The sequence below is a fragment of the Copadichromis virginalis genome, linkage group LG3, assembly GCF_057382275.1.
Source record: "Copadichromis virginalis isolate Kocher_CV1m ecotype Utaka linkage group LG3, C_Virginalis_male_GT1.1, whole genome shotgun sequence".
In the NCBI taxonomy this organism is placed as follows: domain Eukaryota; kingdom Metazoa; phylum Chordata; class Actinopteri; order Cichliformes; family Cichlidae; genus Copadichromis; species Copadichromis virginalis.
In genome coordinates, this window is record NC_140620.1 from 19,812,119 (window position 1) to 19,834,368 (window position 22,250).

General features: G+C 40.7%; 2 protein-coding genes and 1 pseudogene across 3 annotated transcripts in view; 1 reads left to right on the plus strand and 2 right to left on the minus strand.

Annotated features, from left to right (window-relative positions):
* LOC146713268 (programmed cell death 1 ligand 1-like) overlaps positions 1-22,250 on the minus strand; it is an 82,002-nt gene that overhangs the window by 50,535 nt on the left and 9,217 nt on the right. The gene's annotated exons all lie outside the window — the stretch shown is intronic.
* On the plus strand, positions 1,134-18,960 carry LOC146713270 (low affinity immunoglobulin gamma Fc region receptor III-like). The gene is made up of 8 exons (XM_085446584.1): positions 1,134-1,164; positions 2,197-2,496; positions 2,576-2,821; positions 2,908-3,081; positions 7,816-7,902; positions 8,781-8,867; positions 12,147-12,209; positions 17,582-18,960. The coding sequence occupies exons 1-8, from the start codon at positions 1,134-1,136 to the stop codon at positions 17,614-17,616; spliced, it is 1,023 nt and encodes a 340-aa protein (XP_085302710.1). The 3' UTR covers positions 17,617-18,960.
* Positions 13,975-15,842, minus strand: LOC146713271 (zinc finger BED domain-containing protein 4-like; annotated as a pseudogene).

The window sequence follows — 22,250 nt, forward strand, 5'->3', positions numbered from 1 at the left end:
AGCAGAAACCCAAGAAAGAGGAGGGAGACGAGGAACCATCATGGAAGGACAGGCCCCTGCACGGTATGTACCACCGGCAGATAGAGGAGGTGGCTGATATCCAGAAATCCTACCAGTGGCTGGACAAAGCTGGACTGAAAGACAGCACAGAGGCACTAATCATGGCAGCACAAGAACAAGCTCTGAGTACAAGATCCATAGAGGCTGGGGTCTATCACACCAGGCAAGACCCCAGGTGCAGGCTGTGTAAAGATGCCCCAGAGACAATCCAGCACATAACAGCAGGGTGCAAGATGCTAGCAGGCAAGGCATACATGGAACGCCATAACCAAGTGGCCGGCATAGTGTACAGGAACATCTGTGCCGAGTATAACCTGGAAGTCCCGAGGTCAAAATGGGAGATGCCCCCAAGGGTGGTGGAGAATGACCGAGCTAAGATCCTGTGGGACTTCCAGATACAGACGGACAAAATGGTGGTGGCTAACCAACCGGACATAGTGGTGGTAGACAAACAGAAGAAGACGGCCGTAGTGATCGATGTAGCGGTTCCGAATGACAGCAATATCAGGAAGAAGGAACACGAGAAGCTGGAGAAATACCAAGGGCTCAGAGAAGAGCTCGAGAGGGAGGTCTGGGCCTCTTTGCTTAGGCTGCTGCCCCCGCGACCCGGCCTCGGATAAAGCGGATGAAGAATGAAGATGGATGGATGTGTGTGTGTGTGTGTGTGTATATATATATATATATGTATATATGTGTGTGTGTGTGTGTGTGTGTGTGTGTGTGTGTGTGTGTAACAAATACTGTAACCCAATGCATTCAATCATGGTTGCACCAAATTTGGATTAAGACTGATGACAATTTGATGTAAGCTGTGTTTCTGTGGGACTTTATCAAAAACAGTTAACCCAACTCCTTGTCTGCTGCAGCCTATCTGACAAAAGACAGGCCAGAATTATATACATATGCATTCCAACATATCCTCTGCATACCATAGGCTAAAACCACCTTCCTACGACAAGTAGACAGAAGAAAAATGAAAAAGAAACAAACTGACATACAGGAAGTGGGTGGGCTTTCTTTCAGGTCTCTATAGGAAATGATGGCAAAGTCACATCAATGAATGAATGAGCACAATGAAGGAATCATCTCTGCTGCTTCTGTTTTGTAAGTAAAAAACTTCTTTTTAAATACTATACTTTCACTGTGTGTTGTCTTAATGACTGATGATCAAGGTGAAGACAAAAAATAAATCAGGAAAATCCAAGTTAGAAACAACTTGAGGACAAACTGCAGATCTGAAAACTGAACATCTTTTTTTTACATGCAAATTTTCAAATTCATTTATTATTATCAAAATAGAAATGTCAAAGTTTATCTTGTTTACGTTACCAAACCTGCAGCCTCTGATCCAGCATCCACACTGCTCTGCCTTCTGCAGCCCTTCACCGCTTCAGTACTTCGGCTCAGGCCTGAACCCTATTCCATTTAGCTGCTCTGCTCTGGCTTGTCTGTTTATTCGGTCTGATTAAATCCCCACTCTTTGGACTCTGTGTTCAGTTCAGCTATGGTTCCCCTACTGCAAACCAGCACTGACTTACCAACTACAAAGGCCAAAGCACCCCAAAACTCAACAGCAGTTTCATACTTGCAGAAAAGCTCAACACCTTCTTGCTCAGTTTGAGACCACCCCTCCTCCACTCTCCCGTCCCCAGCACGTCATGAAGTGTTTTGAGCGGATTCTTTCTCAGGACATCAGAGACTGTCTATCCCTATCCCTTGACCCCCACCAGTTTTCCTACAGAGCAAATCGGTCCATAGAGGATGCCATCACCCTTCACAGACCACTAAGCTATCTCGAGAACAGGAAAATCTTTGTGAGGATGCTCTTTGTGAACTGCAGCTCAGTTTTCAACATCATAATCCCAGATATCCACCAAGCTGAACCACTTTGACCTGCTCCTGGATTAAATATTTCCTCAGCAACACACACACACAAACACTTTCAATTTCTCCTGCTTTTGATTCTTTTTCCTGCTGTTTTACTATTTATATTTTATTCTGGCACAGTTAGTGTGGAACATACATAATGTTGTTGTACATGTGAAATGAAAATAAATGGCTATTCTATTCTATTCTTGGATATGTATTTTTTGTTCTCATTATAAAATAACTGACTGTAAGTGCAATTTCTTTTAGTTGTGATCTCTCTTCTGTCCTGCAAAGAAAACCAAGCTCGTCTGACTGTGAGTCCCAGCAGCTCTCAGTTCTTTCAATATGACGTTGTGTCTCTGAGCTGTGAGGAGGACGACAGCTCTGCTGGATGGACTCTGAGGAGAAACACAAGCAAACAACAGAGGACTCAGTGTGGAAGAGATGGGTGGGGAGAAGGAGCTGGTTCCTCATGCACTATCACCCTTTTCCCATTGGACAGTGGAGTTTACTGGTGTGAGTCCAGAGAGGGTCCCATCAGTAACATGGTTAACCTGACAGTCACTGGTAAGCTGAGTGTGTGGAGTTAGTGTTGATGAAGCTGTGTGTAAATGGATGAAATGCTGTAGTTTGTCTCTGTGTTGAGGTGGATCAGTGATCCTGCAGAGTCCTGTCCTCCCTGTGATGGAGGGAGATGACGTCACTCTGCTCTGTAAAACAAAGACCACTCCCTCCAACCTCCCAGCTGCTTTCTATAAAGATGGCTCCCTCATTAGGGAGGAGCCTACAGGTCACATGACCATCCAGCATGTTTCCAGGTCCGATGAAGGCCTCTACAAGTGTGACATCAGCGGTCATGGAGAGTCTAATTCCAGCTGGATCACTGTCACAGGTGACACACTCAGCTGTCTGTGTTTCTGCAGCTTTCAACATTCACAATGTGACGACAACTTAATGAAAGTGTTTGCTTTGTTTTAGAGAAACACACCACCACACCTCCACCTACATCCACACCTCCACCTACATCTGCACCTTCATCACACTCTACCACTATTCTCTCTGTGTTGTCATCTGTTGGATCAGTCTGTATTGTGATTCTACTGGTGTTACTGGTTCTGTTGGTGAGACAACATGTTGGGAGGAAACCTGAAGGTGAGACTCAGACTTCTGGATTTCTGCCTTTTGAAAATTTTGTAAATTTTTTTATTGTTATAATTTCAAAACATGCTGAACTGTTTTTTTTTGTTTTTTTTTTTTTTCGGCACATTTGAGTGAAAAAGTGGAGATGACAATCACATACAGTCATCTTAAAATATCACAACAACAGCCAGTCAAATAGAGCAAGGGTAGTGTTTTATGTTTGTGTCTAGACATAGACAGTATAATTATATGTAAGTTTAAAACTTTTATTAAAAGGACTGTTTTAAGGCTAGGTCTTCTTATAGTATCTAAAGTGTTTCACACAAACAACATTTTTTACTAACATTCAGTGGTTTTTTTTAAGTCAGCACATGTTCTTCAGTTTCACAATTAACATTTAAAAAGCGAATCCCTTAAATATATATGCACTATGTACACTTGTATTTCACAGACACAGACAGCTGACAATTTGTGCACACAAACTCACAGATAAAATCCTAGAATTTCACTCACCAAAACTGAACCCAACTTCATACATGTTATGTTTGTACTCGTAATTTCACAGCAGTCATAATATTTGTCAGATAATTCTGTTAAAAATGCCCCCAAAAGGCAGCAAAAATGGTCCAAGGGTCAATTTCAGGGACTCCAGATGAAGCCTAGAAGACAGCCCCCTGTTTTAATATAATTCAAACAGGAGAGCTATATAAATAAATAAATAATTATTATTCCCTGTGAAGTTATCAATTTGGGTTTAACTCACAACTGTATAGGTGTTGTCTGAATAGCAGTGGTGTTCACCTTGGGGTGTCGGTCAGAAAACACAGGACGCACAAATAAGGTTATTCCATCTTTACTGTGATTCTTTAGCACAGCACAGTACAGCAGCACAGTAATGCAACATATAAGCCTGTATCTGTAAGCCTGTGGTTGCACAAAAGTTGTTATGAAGAGTGTAATTAGCTATACACACCGACACTGTTTTTTGCAACAGGCTATATGAGTCTTTGGGAACTATCTTGCTTTTGCATCTATGGCCATACAAGTCATTTTTGACACTATAATGTTTTGTTTTGTTGTTTTTTTTTCTGGGTGCTGTGTTAGGAGTACTTCCTTCCTAACTGGCTGGTTAACAGCCTTTTCTATTAACCCTTTCACTTCTTTGGAGGACCCTGTAGTGACAAAAACTGCCTTTAAAAGCTCTTTAAGGCTAGCTGGGATGTAACAAGTATAGTGGCTAAACTATCTTACTACACCTTGAACTTGTGCTTACAAACTAACTTGTAAAAGGAGTGCAGCCTTGTTTTAGACCAGTTGCTGCTTGTACTAAGAGATTTCATTGGGCAATATAATGTCAGTAATGAAAATTAATCAATGGGCTGCTTTTAGTCCTTGTATGGCCAGTGCACAGTAGCCCTTCAATTGATCCATCGGCCCAAAGTGCATCACCATACCAGACATTTGCCAAATTTACCAATTCAACACTGAGCTCCACATGTTGGCTAATCTTAAACTCTTATACTTTGCACCTACATTAACATACAGCATAAATAAATTACTATATTTATATAGTATATTAGATTCAATTTGTTTCAATGACAACTTTTTGAAAACCTTTAAAGTTAAAAAAATCCATGAATCTTCAGACTTTAGTTGTTGTGTGTTTGTAGTTGATAGTTGACCCTGAAGGTTGCTCTTTGGATGCTTGTTTTTCAGCCTGTGGTTAATTAACAGAAGTTAACAGCTCTGTGGTTGTCCAGTTTGCTGTTTGTCATAAAAACACTTCAGCTGCACATGCTTACCTCAGGGCTGTTAAGAAAACGAAAAAAAGGAAAAAAATGGAAATGTAAACAAATATGTATGTGAGAGCAAACAGCAAAAGCATGGAGGACTGTCTTCAAAATGGATTTTCTTTTAGCCCTCAAAAAAAGTTTACAAAGACAGGATTCAAAAACACAATTAGCAGGCCCATAAAATAGATCAGCTAAATATAACTCTAACCCCAAAAAAAACCTTCCAAAAACTTAACCAAAAAAATAATAGTGGTGGGCGGATCGATCCAAATATCGATTGTATCGGTATCGGATCAATACTAGCCTTCTGAGATCGATTCTTTACTTTAACTTCTGCTCTTGTTTGCAATGCTGTGCTCTCAGCAAAGAGGTAACAGCCAGGTCGCTGGACTTGCCGCTCCTGTGTTAGCGCAGAGCAGGCACACTCTCCCTCACCCCCTCTTGTGTTTAGATGTTGCCCTGTCACTCGACATGACTTAGACACTTTGGGGGTTGTTATGTTGTTTATCATTTATATTTTCACCAGTTTTTGTTGTTGAGAATTTTAATTGTAATTTTTAGAGTTTCTCAATAGTAGGCCTACTTCTTTTAATTTGTTTGCAGGTTTGCGTCCACTTTTTATTCACGATTTTTATTAAAAAAATAGAACTAAGCCACCACAGCAGACCCAATGGCATTTTCGTGCTTCGCAGCATCATTTATTCTTACAATAACCACATAATTTCTGTAATAGTACATTCAGAGGCTACTCTGTTGGCTGTACACATAACCACCAACAACACAGAGCAGAGCACAGGTTTTAAGCCGACGAGGCGTGATTGTAGATGTCGTGCAGGTGAGTCCATCTCACCTGCACGACATCACAGAACACGTCTAACCCGCCACATATACCCCCTTCCCCCTACTGAGGCCAGAGAGCCTTTAATAGTGAAATTAGCCTTTATGATTCACATTCTCAGTTATCCTCTTCTTCTTTGGAAAGAACAGAGGTTACTACTTCTCTTATTTCCATCTTACCCTATCCCTAGCATCCTACCCTGACACACCAAACTTCTGAATATTTTCCTTCACTACATCCATGAATCTTATGTGTTTATCCTCTTTTTCTCCTGCTTGACTCCATCTTCAACATCTTTTGTCAGAATCAGAATCAGAATCAGAATCAGAATGGGGTTTATTGCCAAATGTTGAGCAGGTTTACAACATTAGGAAATTGCTGCGGTGCTTCAGTGCAAACATAGTGTCATAAATAGCACTTAAATAGACATGAAAAAAAAATAAAAATAAAAGTAAGAATAAGAATTAAAAGTGCTATGTAGAAAGAAAGATATGTGCATGAGATATACATGAGATATATACATGAGAGTAAGAATTAAGAGTGCTACGTAGAAAGATATATACATGAGTGCAGGTGGTGATCAGTGCCAAACATGGAATGATGCAGTGACACAGCGTAGGGTCATGTGTTAGTGGCGGGGACAGTCATATGGTTATTGTTCATGTGTCCAACAGCAGAGGGGAAGAAACTGTTCTTATGGCGAGAGGTTCTGGTGCGAATGGACCGGAGCCTCCTGCCTGAGGGGAGCAGGTCAAACAGACTGTGTCCAGGGTGAGAAGGGTCAGCTGAGATCCGAGCTGCACGCCCCAGTGTCCTGGAGGTGTACAGGTCCTGCAGAGATGGGAGTCTGCAGCCAATCACGTTCTCAGCAGAGCGCACAACACGCTGCAGTCTCTGTTTGTCCCTGATAGTGGCTCCAGCGTACCACACGGTGATGGAGGAGGTGAGGATGGACTCAATGATTGCAGTGTAGAACTGCATCATCGTCCGTGTTGGCAGGTTGAATTTCTTCAGCTGCCTCAGGAAGTACATCCTCTGCTGGGCTTTCTTAATGACGGAGGTGATGGTGGGCTCCCACTTCAGGTCCTGGGTGATGGTGGTACCCAGGAAGCGGAATGAGTCCACAGAGGTGATGGGGGTGTCAGTCAGGATGATGGGGGGGAGTGGGGCTGTGTGCTTCCTGAAGTCCACAATAATCTCCACTGTCTTCTGGGCATTCAGCACCAGGTTGTTGTGGCTGCACCAGGACACCAGACGTTCAACCTCCCTCCTGTAGGCAGACTCATCCCCGTCCGAGATGAGCCCAAACATATCCACCATTCCTCCTCTACACATGTTCAAACAATCTCAGACCTCTCTCATTTATTTTTGGCTGCAAACCACCCAATATCAGAAAACAGCCCTGATGGAATTTTTTTTTTTTTTGTAGTTCATAGAGTTATTGTTTTAAAAATAACATAATATTAACCTTTGGTTCTAGATTCTAGTTGCAGTTTTGTGCGTATGTTGCTGCATAGTGGGAAGTCTTCATGAGCCAGTTGCAAAAAGGAGCTGCACAATTCTAGCATTCATTCTAAACATATCAAATTCCACTTACTGTCAATATTATGTGAATATAAGACTGGTGAGTGTTCAAACCAGAAATCAGTCTTTAACTTTAACACACTAAGATTACCTCACATTAACACCTACAGCTCAATAAGAATTGTCATTTAACTAGACATACAAATCTTAGAACATTAATAGTTTTGCATATTTTAAACTTTGCATGCAAAACCACAGCAGCTACTTCTCCCTGTTGTTTCTTCCGAACTCATGTGTGTAGATAAAGAATAGCTTGTTACCACAGTGGTGATGATAGTATCAATATAGTCTGACAAAGTCTGTGTTTTTATTCTGCTGTTAATCATGGAAAACCCCAAAAGGACAAATTTTTAGTGTTTCTCTCTAACAAATAAGATTACCACAGAGTGTCTGAAACCTGCTGAGTCTTCTCATAGTGATACATGGGGAATAATAAGTCCTTTTTTTAAAACACAAAGCATGTATACTTTCTGTACTTTTATAAGCATCACTAACTTCTGTCATGTTTTCTGTATGTGTTTTATTGTGCAGAGTGTGCTCCAGCTACAATCTACACATTGGTGGAAAGAGACAGCATGAGTTATGGACAAACAGACATCAGACCAAACAGGCGCAGAGGTACATCTGCACTTTATTCAAAGGAAATCAAGTCTACTTGTTTGGATGTGTAGCTTAGCTTACATAAGAAATGAGGCAGCTCCATGAGGGATGGTAAAAAAAAAATTATACAAAACAAGAGACTCATTGAATGCTCTTTATTAGTTGCGTAGATGACATTAGGCCTTTCCATTAAATCCTCTTTAAAGTAAATGAACCTCATGTGTTGTCTGACGGTCAAATTGTCCTTCAACAACAGAAATAGTTTTGCAGTTTAAGACCTGTGAAACCACAGCAGCTTGTTGTTTCCACTGAACTGATGTGTGATGTGAAAAGACATGTTACACCACAGTACTGATAGGGACCAAACAGTCTACTCAAAAGTAGGATGAGACATTATTAGTTATTACCAAACAGGCAAGACAATTTTTCTAACGTATGTTAGATAATTATGTAATGGACTCATGGTCACAGTTTTTGTATAAAACATGAGAATAGAACTTTTAAATGACTCTTTCTCCATTAAATAGACACAGTGTCGATAAAGTTCATGGAAACCTGCATGAAAATCATTCAGTAAAATTTAGATTTATAATGCATATTTTCTGTATGACTGAGTGCTGATGATAGTGTGCATATAGCGTGACAAAGTGTGGGTCTACGTGGTACTTTGCAGTAAAATGTGTTTTCTTCTGGTGTCAATCACCAGAAACAACAGGTGGGTGTTTGTCTGAAACAGATAAAGCAACCACAGGGCTTCTAGGCAGTTTCTAAGAAATCTTTTCATGATGCTACCTGGGAAATAATAACTCTTTTTTTTGACACACATCCTGAATACTGACTGTTTTTTATAAGCTTCACTATCAGCACTGATGACCTTTGTGTGGTTTATTGTGCAGATTGTGATCCAGCTACAGTCTACTCATCAGTGAGAGCAGACAATATCAGTTGTGGACAAACAGACATCAGACCAAACAGGCCCAGAGGTACAGCTGCTCTTTAATCAGTGAAAAGGAATCAAGTGTACTTCCCAAAGGTTTGAACTGTTCTCCTAAAGATTAATGTGAGCTAGAAAGCATCAGTAGTCATAAAGTTACTCGTGTTATTTAATCGTGAAGATCTTTACACACAGGACAAGTACAATTTGTGCAAAGAAAATGCTACAAGTCTTTAAGTGAGCTCCATGCTTTAATCAGTAATCACTGGATGGTAAATATTTGTATAGAACAAGAAAATAATTTAATATGGCGCCCCACAAGACACACAGACTCAAAAAAAATGTTAAGATCCTGCAAAGGTTTTTAAGTCCATGAACATCCAGGTCAGTACTGAGACCTTGGAATCGCCAACCTTCCTTTCATATCAAAAATCCTTGAAAGAGTAGTTGTCAAACAGCTAACAGATCATCTGCAGAGGAATGGTTTATTTGAAGAGTTTCAGTCAGGTTTCAGAGCTCATCACAGCACAGAAACAGCTTTAGTGAAGGTTACAAATGATCTTCTTATGGCCTCTGACAGTGGACTCATCTCTGTGCTTGTCCTGCTAGACCTTAGTGCAGCGTTCGATACTGTCGACCATAATATCCTATTAGAGCGATTAGAAGATGCTGTAGGTATTACAGGTACTGCGCTGCAGTGGTTTGTATCATATCTATCTAATAGACTCCAATTTGTTCATGTAAATGGAGAGTCCTCTTCACACACTGAGGTTCACTATGGAGTTCCACAGGGTTCAGTGCTAGGACCAATTCTGTTTACATTATACATGCTTCCCTTAGGCCAGGGATTGGCAACCTGCGGCTCTTTAGTCCTTGTACTGCGGCTCCGGGTGGTTTGGGAAAATAAATTAGAAGTATTTAGCTGAAGTGTATTTTATTTGTGTTTAGTTTTTTTTTTTTTAACTTGTCGTTCTAAATTGGAAGATTATTGTGATATTGAAATATAAAATAAAATAATTTTATTATTTTTTCATCGCTCAAAATAAGCGTTACACTCGTGGAAGCCGGTATACCCGCCGAAACGCCGTGCATTTATCGAGACTTTCAACCCCAGGTAGGTTAATTATGGACCTTCGGATCCACATTATGTCAGCAGCTGTTCTCCACCGTGAACTATGTTAAAAACAAACACCGCTCACGCCTCCCAGATGACAGCTTACAGTCCTGCGTAAAGATAAAAGTGACTTCGTACAGCCCCGATCTGCAGACGCTGCGCGCAGAGGTTCGGGACCATAAGTCTTATTGTAAACATGTCACGACAGACCCGACGATGTTTCCATGAACACGCTTTTCAGCATCTCTTTATTGACCACTTTTCACACACGGTTGCTGTATGCATACAATGGGCTGTAGCTTTTCAGCTCACAGCCCGACAACACAAGAGCATAGAGAGCACAGACTTTAAGGCGGCGACAAGTGATTGCGGGTGCCGCTCAGGTGCGTCCGCCTCCCCTGCAGCGGCGCTGCAAACCACGCCTGGCCACACACATTAACCAGGTAAAATACATATTTAGGCAGAATTTTGCAAATATCTTTTTTTTTTTTTTAGCAGCATAGAGCTTTTTTTTCTAATTATTTTTTAAAAGTCAGGTCAGGACTCCAAAAGCCCAAAGGCGATAAAAGGGTGGCAAGGTTGAAACTGACTGGAACAACAAAATTCTCCATGATAACAGGATTGTTGTCAGAACTCTTTGTACCTCCTTCTGTGTTGATCGAAGATTGTTGACTTTTGCTTAACCGGGTGAAGGGACACGTTCTCACGGTTGAACACGGAACACACACGCACACATACACACACATACGCATGTACACTGACACAGACCTACAATCACCCCCCACCAAACGCCTTCGAAGCTTATGTCTTCTATGTTGTGAGGTGTGATGATTCATGTGCTGAGGCGTTTTTTTCTGTTCTCAAACTGATCTCCCTTGTGTCCTTTATTTAACTGAAAATGGTTTAACACACAGGACATGTACAATTTTGTGCAAATGTTGAACAACCTATTCTTAATGTGGTTCACTCACCGCATAATTACACAGCATGAACTTGTAGTATTTAATTTTTCAGATCAGGTTGACTGTACTTGTAGCTTAGAACTTTCACCGGTTGTGAATATGCATACGTACGTATACGTAAAAAGTAAAATAACAGTGTTTTGCCTCAGACACACAACTAGTATCTAAAGTCCTTTAAAGTCAACATCAGGTGAACAGTTTAGTTTGAAACCATTGAAATGGTCTCTGACAATTTTTAAATATGCATTCAGATCTCTGCCTCCATAGAAATACATGCATTACGAGGCCTGGCTCCCCCTGAGCACTATGGCAGCTGCCTCAAGGCTTTGTTATAGAAACAAGAAGTCTGTACATGTGTTTATCTACATCCTCTTTCATTTAGGGGGCTTTTGTTGTTGTTGTTGTTTTTCAACTCTGAGCTCAATTCTATTCAAAGCAAAAAATAAGGAACTGCCAGGTAATATTCAGAGTATGTTTTTTGAAAGAAGTTATATTTTAAGGAGTTTTTGTAACTTCAAAACAGGGAAGGTACGTACTACAAGAAAAAGCTTTTGTGTTTCTGTTCATGGAGTGAAACTATGGAACAGTCTGAATATGGAATTGAAGCAATGTCCAAACATAAAAGTTATAAAAATATGATCTTCTCAATCTATAAAGAAAGGGAAAATATTGAAATGAAGTGAATGTCTCTATTTAAAATTTTTCATGATGTGATATTATATATTATATCAGAAATCTTCTCACTATTGTTATTACAGATTATATCACTAATGAAGCTGACTAAATATTAACTGATAACTTATAGCAAAGGGGTGGGATTAAATAAGTGTGTACTTCTTCCCACTCCCGTTCAACATGTAACTGACTCAGACCAGAAGCAATGTTGAAATGTATTGACTTTTGCATCTTATTTTTTTTCTCTCTTATTTTCTTTACTAAATGTGCCTGTATATTGTTTACATGTTTGAAATAAATTAACTAACTAACTAATTAACTAACTAACCAGAGAGGCACTATTTCCTCCCAGCAAAGTCTAGTTTAGTTTACCAAAGAAAATGCTTATAAGGTCTTTCAGTGAGCTGTAATCACTGGATGTTGAATATTTGTAAAGAACAAGAAAACAGAACTATTTAAGGCTCTTAAATAGACAGCAAGAGAGAAGTCTTTTAACACACATCCTGTATACTGACAGTATATTATAAGTATATTATAAGATTCACTATCTGACCTCCGTATGTGTTTTATTGTGCAGAGTGTGATCCAGCTACAGTCTACTCATCAGTGAGAAGAGACAGCAGACCAAACAGGCGCAGAGGTACAGCTGCTCTTTATCCAAAGAAACGTCTACTTCTTTAGCTTACATAAGAAAATGAGCAAGCTCCATAAGGCATGATAAAAAAATTATACAAAAAGAGAACACATGACGTTTCAAAGGCTCTTCATAAGTTTCACAGATGACATCAGGCCTTTAAGACATGTAAAACCATAGCAGCTATTTTCTTTACTTGTTTCCACTGCAATAATGTGTGATGCTAAAAAGACATTTTAAGACAACAGTGCTGATAGGGACCAAAAAAGCCCAGAGGTACAGTTGCTGTTAGGATGCCTGGGTCGTTGACCCAGGGTTTTTGAGTTTATTATATTATTTATCATTTCTAGTCTTTGGTTTCTTTGAGTTCTGTCTTATGGTTTATGTCTCTGTCTTCTCTAGTTGCTCTGTCTCCCCTGTCAGCTGTATCCCCTTGTCTAGTTCGCGTCTCTGTGTATCCTTAGTTCCTATATCCCCGTGTCCAGTCAGTGTCTGTGTCTGCCCTGGTCCCACGTCTCTGTTCCCTCTGTTGCAGTGCATGCGTGTGAGTCTGTGTCTTTAGTTCAGTCTGTGTCATGTTTCCTGTTTTATTTTGAAGGTCCATGTCTGATGTTAATGTATCTGGTTTCGCTTCCCCTTGTCTCGTTAGCCCTGATTTGCCCCCAGCTGTGTTTCCCTCCTGTTACCCATTCCCTGATTGCTCCCTCTGTGTATTTAAGCCCTGTGTTTCTCTGTGTCTGTGTCGTGATCTACCCTTATCTAGCTGTGTGTTTTGTCTGCCTGTGTAAGTTATTTGGATTCATACTTTTGTTCTGTTTGAGTTCAGCATTAAAGCTGTTTCAGTTTACGTTTGTCTCTGGAGTCTGCACCTTGGGTCCTTTTCCTGCCTGCACACAGCCGTCACATAACAGTTGCTTATATAGCAAACAGTAGTGATGGGCAGATGAAGCTTCATGAAGCACTGAAGCTTTTCATCCAATTGGTTCACCCCAACGCAAAGCTTCTTGAAGCTTCATTTGCTCTAGCAGGACACCTACTGGACGTAAAAATATTAGTTGGCATGAATTTGAAGAGTGTGGCATTTTGCACACAGCCTGTAAATGTCAACAACAAAAGGAGTGTGTAAAACATCTATATTGTAGTGATGGCAGTATACTGTGTATATTTATGCTGGCAGTATGGAAAATGATTATTTGGAAATGATCATATACTGTGAGGTGAGGTGTGGACAGTGGTTGTGCTTTTGTAACATTGAGGCAAGGACGGTGATTAGTGTTTAGGAGACACATCATTGGTTTTTATTTAAAAACAACAGTTTCTCCACTGTGGCAGGTCGTAGGCGATTTCTTTTTTTGGACAATATTTCCCCTGCCTTTGAAAACACTCGCTCACAGGGCACAGATGAGGCAGGGGTACACAGGTTTGTCAGTGCTAACTTATATAAGTGAGGGTAGACATATTTCTGTCTCTCCCAGTATTTAAGGGGGTCCTCCAGCCTTCCAATATTTGGCTCCATCATGTACCGTTGGACCTCAATATTTGCGTCTGCTGTCACATTTTGTGTCTGTGTCTGCCTGACACTTTCATCCAGGCGACGCCACAGGTTGTTACCTAAACAAAAAGGAGAGTCTTATGAGATACTACCAATTCAATGTTATGTCTATAGTGCCAAATAACAACAACAGTCGCCTCAAGGCGCTTTATATTGTACAGTAGATCGTACAATAATAGATACAGTGGAAAACCCAACATTCAGTTTATATAAATGCAACTAAAATGCAATAACAATGGTACCGTGGGAAACAGCCTCAACAGATTGTGACGTTGATGGCTGTGGTGGTGGTGCGGAGGAAGAGGTGGTGGAGGCCCTCATTACAGAAGCACATTCTGCTTTCAGTCTTTTTTCTGCTTCGCTAGCTCTTGCAGGGCTGAGAAACCCGAGTTTCCTGAACCTTGGGTCCAGCAGTGTCACAAGGAACATAATGCTCATGGTTTGTATTTTATCCAGCTTCTCTCTCTCAATAGCATCCTCAGCTTATGAGCCAGAGAAAACCCAATGGATGGTGATTTTTCCATTTGTTCATTGAGGCAATGATCCAGCATAGTGAGCAAAGGTATGACCTTTGACCCAGACACCCTTTTTTCCTGAGAGAGCTCAGTTGTTATCGTTAAATGGTGCTAGGACAACCAGACACTCTGAAATTATACCAAATTCCTCAGATGAAACAGGTGGGATGTCTGTTGTGAGACTTGCCAAAGCAGCACCCACTGGCTCCCTTTGCTCGAACAGTCTTTGCAGCATATTATAAGTGCTGTTCCAGCGGGTTTCCACCTCCTGTAGTAGTTTGTGTTGAGGCTGCCTTAGTTGTTCCTGCACCACTGAAAGCCTCTCCTTACAAAATACAATTTAAAAAAGCATACATTAGATTGTCAAGGGAGCAGAACTATACACATAAGTAGCATTAAAGAAACTGTAATTAAGCCACTTAAGAACTTACCTTTGCAGAGGTACTGCTCCTGAAATATCCCACGATCTTCCTGGACTTGGCTCGGATGTCAGAGAGCTCAGGGGTCTGGTCAAGGGCCTTCTTCACCACTAAGTTCAGGGTGTGAGCTATGGCATGTTTGAGTTGTAGCTCCCTTGCACAAGCCCCCATATTGGCAGCCCCATCTGTTACTAGGCATGTGACTTTGTCAGTAATTGCCCATTCTGCCATGAGTGAGCCTTTCACTTGTGCAATGTTTTCTGCAGTGTGTGCATTAGGAAAATATTGCACTCCTAAAACAACAGTGTTTAATGTGCTGGACTCATCAACAAAATGGCAGGTGACTGCAAGATAGGCCTCTGTGTTGATGGAGGTCCACATATCTGATGTCAGACTCACAGCTGCTGCCTTCTCAACGCTGGCCTTAGCTTTCTCCTTCATCTCCTGGTACCTGGCCTCCACCATGACTTTCAGGGCCTAAAGGAAAGTAAAAACATTTTGTTCTAACGTACGACGTGGCTGTGAAGCAGTGTAGCTACACACTGAGGCTTTGAGCCTCAGTCCTGCCGGTTCACATTTAACTCTGTAAAAACTAAATTTTCACTGCTTTTATGACCTTTAGTGGGGAGAACATAGCTAGGATTTAATGATTTAACAAATCTTTTGAATCCTTTGTCCTCCACAATGCTAAATGGCTGGGAGTCCTCAATCACCATGCTAACCAGGTCTTCAGCTATTTGAGATTGCTCTGCTGAGGAAAGACAATAAAAACAAAGCACAAATATAAATATCACACACGTCACTTATTGCATTGTATCATATTGTTATATCATTTAGTAACATTACTGCATGCTATATTATCATGGCATTTGATGGCTCAGCTGGTCTTGCTCCACAATCGGTGTTCCCCTTATTCTCATGCAAAGCTCTGTAGTGCCTAAGCATGGATGAGGTGTTGTTGTTGTATCCCAGCTCCCACATAGCAAACACTTCACCTTGTACAAAAGTACAGACAGCTTAACATAAATTGTATTGCACCATCAGTATTATGAAAATACATCTTCTGTAGAAATTTACATACCTTGTTGAGAGATATAAGCTCAAAATGTTCCCACACAGGGGAGGACATCCTCCTCTTCTTAGCTGCCTCCATTCTCTCCTGACTTTCTCTCCTCACTCTCATAAACCTCCAAACTCTCACTAACCGCAACTCTCCATCAAACACCCACATTTTGAATGAAGTCTGAGGGGTTTATATCTGTCATAGCTCGCGGCAAAGTTTGAACCGCTTCCTGAACCAGTCACGTGGTACAGCCGGGCAGCGAGGCTTCGGACGTCATCATTTTCAGCTCCTCCCATAAATGAAGCAAGCCTCGATACGCGCTTCGCGGAAACGCCCCCTCCATCCACACACGCTTCGAAGCCTCGGTACAGAACGTCACATCACTAGCAAACAGCATAAATAAATAAGATGTAAGCACCAGTATAAATGAGGACAGGGCTATGGTACTATCACAGTTAACATGCATGGTGATGATGAACTAGGATTAATTGATTTTTAATTCTAATACATGATGGAATTTGTCTCTCATTTAATTCTCATTTTCCATCTTCACTGTGTTAACATGTTTATATTAGCCTCAACATAGCGCTGTGGCTAGCTACCAGACTGCATTATAGGTACAGTAGCTAGACTGACTTCACTAAACCTCGGAATTAAGTAAATTTTGTAATTTATTAGTTCTTGTTTTAGGTGTTTTTTCTTTTTTTTTCTTTTTTTTTTGTTGTTGTGTTGTTGTTTTTTTTCGTTTTGTTTTTTTTTGTTAAATACTTCAGACAGGGCATTGCATATAAGCCAAACCTCACAAATCATCATTGTCTGGATGTTAAACTTTATCGTAACACGTGGGTGAACAACCACGCTGATCGCTTTACTGATGCTGAAAGAATTCGGATTAATGGGAAACTCTAAAGCAGCGGTGGGGGAACTCCAGGCCTCGAGGGCCGGTGTCCTGTAGGTTTTACATCTCACCCTCGGTCAGCACACCTGAATCAAACGATTAGTTCATTACCAGCTTCTGGAGAACTACAAGACATGTTGAGGAGGTAATTTAGTCATTTAAATCAGCTGTGTTGGATCAAGGACACATCTAAAACCTGCAGGGACACCCTTGAGGCCTGGCGTTCCCTCACCCCTGCTATAAAGTGTTTGTTTTTTGTTTTTTTTGTTTTGGGAACTGAAGGAAAATCTGTACTTTATGGTCACCAAAAAGGTGACTAAATCTCTTGCTGTGGGTAAGTTAATTTTCTGAATGATTAAGTTGAAGATAAATTGTCAATGGTCTCATTGTTATTAACAGCACATAACAATATAAGAAATGAAGCTGAGGCCAGGCTCTCAGGGTTTATGCTCATATTTAATGGGTTGTTAGACCAATGTTAGCATTCAGTGTGAGCACAGGAAGTGGTGTGAACTTTGTGAAACGGTTTGAAGTGAAGGCATGTGAAAGTATAAAACCACAGGCTGCCAAAAAGGAAGCGAGAGTTCACTGTCTACTCATTCTTCACTCTTTGGTCAGTTGCAGCTTTTTTGCTACTTCATTTAAAGATTTGTATTCAAGCTGGTCAGAATAAACCATTTTCAGATTTTTGCTTTCATTTCTGTAAGTTTGAACTGAACGCAAACACTGAACACTGTCCTGTTCTGTACATTAGCAGCAGCATCTACTGCAACACAAACCAAACTCTCTTTCACACTAAAGCCTTATTTGTGACAGTTTGGCTGTAAGACTTCTTTGTTATTTGTTTCCTCGCTAAAGATCTGCCCCTGAATAACCTTTACATTATTTGAACTGTGACTGGTCTCTTATTGTTTGAACTTTGTGTTTTCAGAGTTTCCATCTGACCAAAATGGCATCTACTCATGAAGTAATCCACCAGTCCAACCACTGGAATCCTGTTGCTGGTTCTACACAAGCGCTCAGACTAGTAGACCTTCATTATAAAACAGATTTGCATATATTATGTTTGATCTTTTCATTAAACATACTCATATAACACATATTATAACTAAGATGTCAATGTAATGTAATGCAGTGTATGGAGGACACTCAGTAACTCACAGGACGGTGCTGTCCTCCCCACAGCAGTGATCTCTGCAGGAAACTTTGGTCTCACTTGTTCTTCTTGTGCGGCTCTGTGGGTTTCACAAATATCACTGAAGGAAAATGTGAGTTGTTGTGGCTGATTAAGATCTAAATAAAACCATAACTGCAGATTAAAAGCAGCATGAGCATCATTGGAAACTTTTAAAACTTACAGAGTTTTAAAAGAGAAGGAGACAAATCTCAGTTCATATGGTCCAGCCGAGCTTCAACTGAATGAGTGTTTATCAATGTGGTATTTGCCTGTGAACACATTTATACCATCTGCAATGTTTATGTGTTTATGTACAGGGGAGCAGGAGCAGTGTCACTAAGTTATTGTAACGGTATCTATAAATCAATAAAAAGATAACTTTTTATTAACTGATGGATACAAAACGGTGTGAAATTGTTAAATAACCAATAAGAGTGTCTTTATGTATCATGTGATCTCATATGCAAACTGGCAAGGTGCCAGTGTCTCAGAGCAGCATGTTTTTATATTAAAGTGCCCTCTAGTGGCCACAGTGACACTCATTAGTTTCCCTTCAGTAAACTTCAGAGAACTACATTTCCAGGGTTTGAGGACAGTTTACAGATGTAAACTTCATAATATAAAATGTAACATCTGACAGCTGACGTTCTGTAAACAGCTAGTAATGCAGGGCTTTTTTTTTTTTCATTGCAATACCTAAGTAACCACTGGCACATCTTAATGTGACTATATAGCATGTGCTTTTATGATGAAATGAGTGAATTCCAGGGGTGGACTGGTATTCTGGCATACCAGGCATTTTCTGAGTGGGCCGGTGCACTTTAGGGCTGCTGCTAGCACCAGCTGTAAGTTTGACCTTTAGTGGATTTTTAAAGCATAGTTTTAACTCTGCTTGCACAATGATAGGAGCTGTTCAGGTTTGTTGATTGAACATCTTGTTTCTTGTAACGTAGCTGCATTCTGTTTGTTATTGTAGGCATGGCAGTGAATATCCTTGCTCCTTGTCGCATTCTCCCTCATGGCGGTGTCACTTGTCACTCCTTGTTCTGTGGTGTTTTGGGGGGGAAAGAATTAGATTTTTGGAGTATTTTCTCCTGACCTGTATTGTTGTGTATTTAGTAAGATCTCTTTAATAAATCGGGTTTTGAGCTTGTACGTCTTCTGAGTCCTGCATCTTGGATCACCCTCCTGCGTTCCACAAAGAATGACCTTGACAAAATGCCGTGCTATGACAAAATCAGTTTTACAATTCCAAAATGTCTAATTCCAATTCTAAGATACAGTTTGGTATGGAAACAGTATTTTAACTTTGTGTATCCTACATCATTAATGCAGTTCTCTCAGCTCTCCCTGAACAATATGATGACAAATTCAACGCGCTGTCCCAAGGAGCAGCAGCAATGTGCAGAATGGATGTAATTACTTAAACCTGGAACAATTTATACAGTAGAGTGCTGGACACTGATGATGAGCACATCACTCACCTGCTGCAGTTATTAAACCTGATTATTTGCAAAATGTTTCTCCAGCTATTTTTGTTGCATCTGTCCCAACTCTTTTGAGATATGTTGCTGTCATCAAATTCATAATGAGCTCATGTTTCTTTTCTTAAAATTAGGGATGCACTGATACTGATACTGTATCAGGGGCAAATCCCGTAAAATGCGATACCATGAACCAACTTATTTCATGAATCAGAGGGTAGCCTGTACTTTCTTTTGGAATTTTGACATGTCGCTAGGGGGTTAGGCGAGGGAGACTGGTAGCTGTAGCTATGCTAAACAAAATGTCAGCAGTGTGGACTTACTTCATAATTTGTAAAGGTGACAGAAGCAAGGCCGAGTGCAAACTGTGTACTGGTAAGGTGTCCAGGGGAGGGAAGGACAGTACATTGTTCAATACAAGCAATTTAATAAAACACCTGAGGACACATCATGCCCTGGAGTACACCGAGTTTGCTAAGGCTAACGCAAGACCAGAACGGCCGACTTTAAGTCAGGTTTTGGAAAAGCGATGAAAAATGTCAAGAGAAAATCCACGAGTAGTTAAAATAACAGAGGCTCTGACTCATTTTATCGCTCTGGATGACCAGCCACTGTTGGATGTGGAAAACGTAGGATTTCGCCGTCTTTTCAGCATAGTCGAGCCGCGATATGAAATTCCCAGCCGCCCATACATCTCGGATGTAATGGTGCCAAACCTTTTTGAAAAGGTAAAAAAAACACGTGCATAACCTCATGCAGGAGATTTCAGCCTTAAGTTGCGCTACAGACATTTGGACAAGCAGTGTGTCCCCGATGTCACTCCTCAGTTTAACGGTGCAGTGGATTGATGAGGAGTTTGTTCGTCATCAAGTGACACTACATGCAAAGTCGTTCAGGGGCTCGTACACCAGCCAAACCGATGCAGCTGCTTTCGATAGCTTACTGAAGACGTCCGTCCACGTAGTGCTCCGGGACAACGCATGAAATATGATAAAGGCCATGAGTGATGCTGAGCTGCCCAGCCTACCTTGTACTGCTCACACTCTCCAGTTGGTTTTTTCATGAGAGCTGTCAGAATGAATAATTTAAGATGGTCATTTATGCTTAGAAATATATTATCATTTGTATGCTGATAAAATATCTTATGCTTATCAGGTCCCATAAGGATTCTGTGCACGCTCTGTGCACCATGAGATGAGAGGAAGCAGCCTCGATGTTATAATTTCCATTATAGCTTTAAAGCTATAAAGTGCAAGACTTCACACCTTTAAATGTTACCTATTGCAAGTAAGTTTTTATAGTTTAGCAAGACGCTTACTTCTGCTTTTCTGCATACCTCATACACACACGTTAGGTTCATTGAAAGGTCGTATGTCTATGTATGGAATGGCTGAAAATACACACGCAGAATTCAGACGCTGATGTTGTTCAGATATGCCTGCTGAAGACTGTCACGTGTATTTGTAATTGCATATTCATGAATAATTGCTAGCTGACAATAAAAAGGGCTGTAGCGAAGGAATCAGTCAAAGTTGGCTAAGGACGGGTGAAGGGATCTTTTCCTCGACCTTGGCTGGCTTCCCTTGTGAGCCACAAAACACAGAGAACGCACTGCTGAGAGGAAATGCCCACACTTCTTAAGCTGGAGGCGCGCTTTACAGCATGTGTCTACTGGGAGCATCAAGAAGGAGGTGGAGCTTATAGACTGCAACTCAAAAGGATTATAAATTGAATGACCTAAACTTAAAGTCTAAAAGTAATAAAACCATCATGTGACAGCATTTGAAGACCAGCATGTTTCCTCATACACTGTGGGTCCAGTCAGACAAAGTCAGAAAAACAACAATCCAGTGGCCCAGATGGGACAAAATATTTGCTTTGCATGCATCAAAAATGAATCACAAATGTTTGTATTTAATAACCATAATTAAAAAGCCATCATTCTATGGAAGGCTTCAAATGAAGTATTTGCCTTATTTATCTCACATTAAAGTGCAACATGAAAAGAGCGTCCAGCCACCAAACATGGTTGAAACGATGACGTCATCTCAATGGTTGAAGCTGGTTGCAGCACGACAGTAAGTTAACATGTTGACGGTTCTTCCACACACAACAGAGGTCAGGTCTGACCCTCTCTTACAAAGTGAGAAATGAAGATCAGATCATTCATTTGCCTTTATTATTATTATTTAAACAATAACAATGAATATGGTTGTGAACAGACGTCTACATGGTGTCTTTTCCACATTCGGTGATTAGTGGAAACACTCACCCATGAGAACTTGCACTCAGAAAAATGCTTTAGAGATAAAGATATCAGCAATAATAGTGTATGAATGCATAATCACTGAGTGTGTGCAGGTCTGCTCACAGTCACACTGCACTATAAGAGCAAACACCTCCCTCTGCTGATCAGCTGTGTCGATTGCACTAAAGTCGACTCAGAGCCTTACCTGAAGAGCTTGATTGCTAATCTTGGGGTAAAGATTGACTCTGCACTTAGTTTTGATGGCAACATAAATTCTATCATCTCAGACTCTGTCGAAGGTTAAGCCTTTTCTTTCCAGGCGTTATTTGGAAACTCTCATCCATGCTTTTATAACCTCTCACTTGGATTACTGCAACTCCCTTATAATAGAGGTTGGCCAAAGCACACCTGCAACTGGTGCAAAATGCTGCGCCACAGTTTTTAACTGGTAAAATAAAATTTTAGCATATCACTCCGGTTCTGGCCTGCTTACACTGGCTTCCAATTAAAATGTGAATCTATTTTAAAACCTTTTTACTGATTTTTAAATCCTGAAATGGTCTGGTGCCTGTATATTTGTCTGATCTGCTGAAGCCCTATGCCCCCCCTCATTCACTCCGGTCAGCTGAGCGTTCTCTGTTGTGGGCCTGAAGCTTTGGAATGATCTTCCTCTCCACATTAGGCACTTTAG

Excerpts from the sequence above, each read along its gene's own strand:
- LOC146713270 (XM_085446584.1), top strand. The coding sequence starts at position 1,134 with ATGAAGGAATCATCTCTGCTGCTTCTGTTTT. Across the intron at positions 2,822-2,907 it reads CAGCTGGATCACTGTCACAG|AGAAACACACCACCACACCT; the intron begins GTGACACACTCA and ends GCTTTGTTTTAG. Across the intron at positions 7,903-8,780 it reads CAGACCAAACAGGCGCAGAG|ATTGTGATCCAGCTACAGTC; the intron begins GTACATCTGCAC and ends TTTATTGTGCAG.